The following is a 7480-nucleotide window of genomic DNA, read 5'->3' as shown; positions in this document are numbered from 1 at the left end:
GGCGAAAGTGGCGCTGCTCCATTTGTTGCAATACTTTTGAATCCGACTGTACAAGGGTAACATTAAACAATTTGAAATTCCCGCGTTTATACGTCTCTGAAATGCTACCAGGCTAAGCAACCTTAATATGCAAATGTAAAAAATAAATGCTTCCACGATATGCACTACGTAATCTTATGGATACCGGTAGGGTGGTAAACATGGCCGAGGTGGTCTTTCCCGTCAGCAACTTCAGCCCATACATTTAATCAATTACGGGCATCGTCGGGCATCGTGTTCAAGTTTCTCGCAGCCGAAGTCAGGCCGAAGTCATATGCCTTTTGTTATTTTGCATCATTTTGGGGCTCTGGATCTGTAGAGGCCAATGGTTTAAATATAAGTGTATTTAATTTGAGATGAACCTAACGGTCGAGGAAATATTCTCAACGGAAATTCTATTTTTACCTGTTTATCAGTTGCTGTGTACTGGGAAATAGTTGGGCGAGACATTACGATGGCAACTCAAGTTTGCTTTTCTGATTTTTATGAACACTTTCGACAATCTTTGAAGCGTGAAGGATGTGTGGAAGAGGTATCAACTGATTTCTCCAAGCTAATGTCTGATAGTGAACGTTTTAATTTTGTATTAAAACTTATGTCTAAATTTGAATTTTATCCATCGTGCCTTGACCAAGCAGTCATTTCAAAGTGCAAAAGTGAATCTCTTCGCCTCAAAAGTGAGGGAAACGATGCCTTTGTGAAGGGTAAGGAAGCTAAAGCCCTTAACCTTTATTCTCGAAGTGCCTTGTTCGCTCCCAGCGATGCTGAATTATCTTTGGCATTTGCTAATAGATCAGCCGTGCTTGCTGCCCTTAAACGTTACAGAGATGCAGTGCATGATATTGAAAGAGCTATTAGCTCGGGCTATCCTGATGATCTGAAATTTAAGTTAATGAAGAGAAAAGCCGAATGTTTATGCCTGCTTCACTGTCACTCAGAGGCCCAAGATTGTTACAAACTCTCTATTACCTTGTTGAAAGTTGCCAAGAATTTGACGGAGTCTAAGCAAAAGGAAATTCATTCGAAACTGGAGGCTTCCTTAGAAGAATGCCGCAGTCACTCAAATGTTAGAAAATGTGACGAACCGAGTAAATCTAGCGTACCCACTCTTGCACCAAATGGAGAAGTACCATGCGCTTCAGAGAATGTTACCATTTGTTACGACGAAAAAATGGGACGTCAAGTCATGGCTGCCAAATATATTGATCCTGGTGGGTTTTTATTTACAAGTATTCATGTATTCCTGTTAAATTATATCGAAGTTAATTTCCATGTGTATACTTTGATCAGGCGAGGTTATTGCTGTGGAGGAGCCGTTTGCATCCATTCTTTTGCCTGAGTACCTTCTCAGTCATTGCTATCACTGCTTGCGAAGGTGTTGGGCCATGATCCCTTGTAGATCATGTTGTCATGTAAGTGCTATAGATCCTAATTCAATGTTTCGTGTTGGATCGCCTGGTAGCTGTATTTATTTATTCATTACGACGCTGTAAAATATATTGTCATATGCTAACATTTATCTCTCACCAATTTCTATGTATGCTGGTCATGGAGGTCGAAATGTTAGTCATAAGGCACGCAATTTGATACAGCATTGTAATATATCCTTACTTTCTACACATACCGAAAATTATTACCCTCTCTCTACTGCTCTCACTCTGGACTCTTCCTCTTGGCATTTCATGATATTTATTTCCTTCTGATGTATGAGCTTGGCCTTTTGCTTTTGGTTCCATGCTCTTTTCAAGTTTTGTTCCATTTTGCCGTGTTGCTCAAGTCTTAGGTCTGCAGGACTGATCCAGAAATGCTTAGCTCCTTTTGCATTTATATATTTATTTCCATTGCCCCACGAACAGCACATTTACGGCCTTTACAATGGGTAAATAACGATGAAGGACATACACACTCGCCCATGCCCTGGATAAGGGTAACTTAACCAGGCAGGACTCGAACCCACGACCTTCGGTTTGGCAGTCAAGGACTTTACCCCGCCACCACCGAGGCCGGCAAATTCTTTCTTTAACTTAGTTGAGGCTGGCAAGTTAGTCTTTCATTGAAACATCCTCTCCATGTGTTGTGTTGACAACCCTACTCAAATGTAATTCCTATTGTGTTTGCTACTAGCACTCATCACATACTCTGTGGATATGCCCTAACATACTAACAAGTTTCTTTTCCTTATCTCAGGTATTTTTAGGTCAAACTTGCATTCCATAGCTGAAAAATGCAACTTCCATTTCATATTCTCTCAATGCTATAATTTCCCCGTAGCCTTTGTCGTTTGCTTTAGAAGTGTGACCAGGGTCGGAACTAGCTGTTATGAATGAGCTCATATGGTTTCATTCACATAAACATTCAAAGTATCAACTTTTATGAGTGCATGAACAAAATTTCATAAGGTTCTAGTTTCATTTCATAAATTCACACTAGGTGAAGATTTTAAAGAGTGAATTTTTGTAATCATTCTTGCATTCATACTGCCACTCTCCAACTTGTACATGTTAAATATGCTGTGAAACTAGTATTCGATGCATGAATAATCCTTGGCTCACATGTTCCATCATTTACCTCTGATGACCAGTGAAGTAGCATTGAATCTGCTGAGAAAATCTGCATTCCCATTTTGGGTGCCAGGTCTATACAAAACATTGCAATCAAAATTTGACTAAAAGAGATACCAACGGAGCACATGTGGGGACATGATATCTGGCAATTGCTTCCTTTGAGGTTTGAAAATTCCCACCACTGGCTTGCTGTCACTGTAAATGGTGAAATGTCTTCCCCACAAATACATAAAAAATTTTGTTACCCCAAAAATAATAGCCAATGCCTCTTTGTCCACTTGAGAGTAGTTCCTCTCAGCAGGCTTTAACGTGCGGAATCCAAAAGCAATGGGCCTCTTCGTTCCATCTGGCATCACATGGCTAATCACTGCCCCAATACTATGGGGAGATGCATCCCCAGTAAGCACAATGGGAAGATGAGGATTAAAATGTACAAGTGCAGCTTTGGTCACTACATCTCTCACATACATTAGACAATCATCATGTTCACTCCCACTTAGCACCTTGTTTTAAAAAGGCCATATAGCACATGATATTGGGAAGCTTTGTTCTGAAAAAAGCGATAAAATAAAATGAGACCCTCTGTCACTTTATTTAATTAGCTTAAACAAGTCTCCATTTCTGGTTACTGGGGGCATCCTCCTTCTTAGGAATTACCAGAATTGGTGAATTCAAGACACTCTTACTGGGTTCAATTATTCCATCTCGTAACATCCCTTATATTTGCCGGCTAACCTCCCTTTTGTGCACTTCTTGGATGCAATAAGGGCCTGTATTAATTACATTACATATTTCCTTTGCGCGATGGTGTAGGAGTTTCATGGGCCACTAATGTAGTAGTGGTTAATTTATTGCCTGGCAAGAAAAACACATCACTGTAATCCTAATATAAGTCTATAAACTCTTCCAATTCCCTTCCATAAAGGTGGTTTAGTCGCAATTACCTTTTTTAAAGTCTCTTTTCTCCAGGTGCCACCCTATCTTAGTTTGAAGCATCTTGAGAATTCATTTCAATTTTTTGCATTACTCTTGGAGGCAATTTACATTCGACTTCCTTATAGGTCATCTTCATTACCCTGGACGCACATTCTCCAACCACCCCAATAGTCAAAACATCAGCCAGGTACACACCATCTTCTTACATCTCCTCTGCTAATACTCCTTCTCCTTGGGAAGTACATAGTAGGTACTTTAATTATGCATTCACAGCGAGTGGGGATTCTAATCTTTTGCTCCACAACTGGATCACATTCCAACTTCTTTTTCTTATATTATTATATACAATATTCAATATCAATACAATATTCTCCCCCTTGTGCTACTTTGCATGAAACAAGGCAGAAGCATAAAATTCTAAATTCAAGCATCCCCCCAACTGCATAATTCTTATCTAAAATTGCCTTAACACGTTAACACGGTGAGAATTCTCGTCATTTTTTTCCCGAACATTCCGGACGGATGACAAAGATTCTCGTCATTTAGGCGCGTCAACCTAAACAATTTTAAAGCGTACAATACGTATTCATTAGTACGTTTTCAGTTGTTGTTCGTTATTCATAATGAATTGATGCATCAATGTTTGATTGGGTAAAGTTATATTCTAAACATTAGCTTTTTAACCATGTTTAAACCAAAGGCATTACGCCCTAATAGGCACATATTTCTCAGAATCGGCGTTCCTAGGAATTTAAATACCCCGGTATGCAACATGTTAACTTGTGCCCACCTATGAGTTCGGTCTTGCACTATAAACTTCGACCTCGCGTCACCAGTTATTCTTGCCTTCACAAATTTTTGGAGTCTATCATGCTGAGGGGGATATACTAGTTCAAGTACTACATCTGCATTTTCCTCAAAATCCCGTAATTTACTTTTACTTCTATGAAAGGGTTGACTAACAATTTTCATCACTTTGGCATTACTGCAATAATCGCCATTTCAAGATGATTGCACCCCTCGTCCATTTTAGCACTCTAAGTTACTTCACTTTACACTATGTGAGAATTTGGAGGGAATATGGGGACCAAGTGTGGCCATTCATTCATTCATACTCACCATTTTTCTCTTTATAGTCTGAGGTTTCAGGCGAGATGGAGTGGAAACGTGACATAATGAAAATGAAAAAGCAGGAGCAATTTCCACAATTTTACATTTATTGATACGACCGGTTTCGCTTTTCAGCATCATCAGGTACATTTAAGCACAGCGCACTTGATATTTTTGTACCTGATGATGCTGAAAAGCAAAACCGGTCGTATCAATAAATGTAAAATTGTGGAAATTGCTCCTGCTTTTTCATTTTCATTTTTCTCTTTTGTGTTGAGTCCGGTTCTTCTTGAAGGTCCCCTTGGTCCTCGACCGCAATGCCAATTATGACTGCCAATCAGTCTGCGTACTCAAGCGCGTGACACCAGTTTTATAATGCCTTATCCCACTCGTCTTAGAACGAGATATTAGTTACAAGACGAATCCTCTTTAAGGAAAGGATCAGGTCCAGAAAAAAGGAGTCACGAGCCAAGAATAGTGACTTTTATTCCCTTTAAGAATATAGGAATGTATAATAATGATCTACAGCCCCTGGCTGTGACCACCCGAGGCAGTTGCCACCCAATCACTCTGCCCCCAGCCAAGCTAGGCATGTCCTTTTAATGTTCCCCTGGGGAAGGTCCAAAAAACTCTTATCAACCTCTGGATCTAGCCATCCTCTCCTAGGGACCTCCGGACCGACATCGGATGATCATCCGGTGGACTTACACTTCGGAGTGACATGGAATGCCTACGTGCCAGCTCACGCATAGCAATGGCTGATGTATGCTACACTACATTCCAAAGGAGTTCAATCCTAGAACAATAAATGAATTTATTATTTTTACTCAATATACTGCTCTTGTTCGTGAATCTTCTTTTATGTGGGGCTTACATCCCACTAGTGAAAATTACTGTTATTGCAATCTTTATTATTGAAAATCTGCGAAGGAGAAACCACTTTTTGCAATCAATTTTCATAGTGGTATTGGGAAATGATCTCTTTATTGGAGTGAGTGAGTGCAGCAATGGCTGTGTTGCTCGACTTCGTGTTGATAAGGCAATAAGTGTTGCAAGGGAATGAAGATGTATTCCGTGATATAGTCTGAAGTTAGTAAGATATATGTAGGTGACAGATTTAGTTTGTCTTTGGAATGATAATTTCCGCTCAGTGTTGCAAGAGTGGAGGACTAGGCCAAGGTGAGATGTGACTTGGTAGTATGCTAGCTTTGTATGCACATCCACGAAGTGGATGCTATTGCATCATTTTCAAGGGAGGGGCATTGTCCTGGATTTCATAAGTATTGTTTTGATGAGGAGTAAGGGAAAGGTGGTTGGGGAGGTGGCATTGGGGTGCAAAATGACTTTGATGCAAAATGCTTATTTTTCTCTTTGCCAATAGTTCTCGCCTTCATCTCACCAAGCACACACCCAGTGCTCACTCACCCCACAGTATTATTGTTTGCCTCCAACTAACGTTTGCAATGGACTTCTCCATTCATAAACAGGATTCATACTGTTCAAGGGAATCATGGAAATGTCAGTGGAATTAGGTTATGGTCAGGGAAGAACTCGAGAGGAGCAACAGAAAGATGAACATTGTGGTTGAACATTGATACCATTGAGCAGAGTGTGTGTGTACTACAAAAGTGATTTAGCCTTAATAAACTCTGTTAATGTTAAAAAACTAATTATGCTCAATTTAAAAAGAAGATAGAATTGCCACAGTTAGAGGTATTATTAAACGGTCAGCCCATTGAGAGGGTTAAAAGTGCCAGGTTTCTAGGTTTAGATACTGATGATTCCCTAAACTGGGAGACGGATCCATGCACCAGGGGCACTAACTCGGACAAAATTTCCTTTACTCCGCATCCTCCGACGTCCTCGAACGGTAAAGAAGTGTCTTGGGTTCCTTTTTCGTCACCAGCTGAGAAGGTCAACACCTACTCGGCCTTCTGTCGTTTCCCGAGAAGGAAAGCCGTGGGCATTCGGCTCTCAGATGGCCCTCTTCGCTGCACATCCAACAGCGTGGCCGATCTCTGCGCCTCACGCTGGAATTAGAGCGCCGCCTCTCCGGAGCGGGAGCGGGGCCGCGGTCTTCACCACTCAACACAACCATTCCTCGTAAAAATTGCAAGACCTCTCTCATTGTCTCTGAATTCTGTGTCAACGCGGCCTCCACTCTGTCCTCGCGACCGCACCCTCGACTCTCCACACCGATTTCCTGTGACCTCCTGGTGAGGGTCGCCGGTGCCAACGCATTCACTCCCCTGGTGGATGACTCGGCGAAACGGATTGCCTCCATCTCGATTGCAACGCCGATAGCTTCTTCGAGGCTAGCAGGTCTCGCCTGTTTCACCCACACTCGAATGTTCCCGTCGAGCCCATCGAGGAAGCGGTCGTGCACTACGGCCTTTATCGCATCCTCGGGCCAGGAAGGGTATGCGCGCCGAGCAAGGTGCCCGAGGTCCGTGGCAAAGGCGGCGATGTCTTCTCCGGGGTTGCGTGCCCTTTGGAGGAATCGCGCCATTTCCTTCTCGCTCGCTTCCCTTGGGTTGAAGCGCCGCCCCAATGCCTCCCGTGCCTTTGCATAGCTCCCTCGGTTTTCCTCCGGTAGGTCACAAAATGCCGAGAGAGCGTTTCCTGTGAGGCAGAGTCTCAGATAGAGCGTCTTCTGCTCCTCAGGCCTCTTATTTATTTCCGCAACTGTCTCAAATTGGAAGACCCAGTCTTCCCACTCCTCCGCACCACTAAACTTCTCCGGCATCACCATACCCGCCATGGCTGCCGCCGCCGAACCGCACGCGATATCTCAGGATCGAGAAACAATCCTACCGACTGCACCAATGTAG

At 42.4% G+C, this 7480-nt stretch overlaps 1 protein-coding gene across 1 annotated transcript in view; it reads left to right on the top strand.

Moving 5' to 3' along the window:
• Positions 1-258: 258 nt before the first annotated feature.
• LOC124171885 (SET and MYND domain-containing protein 4-like) overlaps positions 259-7480 on the top strand; it is a 14315-nt gene continuing 7093 nt past the window's right edge. Inside the window, exons 1-2 of the mRNA XM_046551269.1 lie at positions 259-1250; positions 1330-1451. Of these exons, the coding sequence (XP_046407225.1) occupies positions 494-1250; positions 1330-1451 (879 nt within the window). The 5' untranslated portion in view covers positions 259-493. The remainder of the gene's footprint in view (positions 1251-1329; positions 1452-7480) is intronic.

This window comes from Ischnura elegans, chromosome X, assembly GCF_921293095.1.
Source record: "Ischnura elegans chromosome X, ioIscEleg1.1, whole genome shotgun sequence".
Taxonomy (NCBI): Eukaryota; Metazoa; Arthropoda; class Insecta; order Odonata; family Coenagrionidae; genus Ischnura; species Ischnura elegans.
This window is presented reverse-complemented; position numbering and strand designations above follow the sequence as displayed.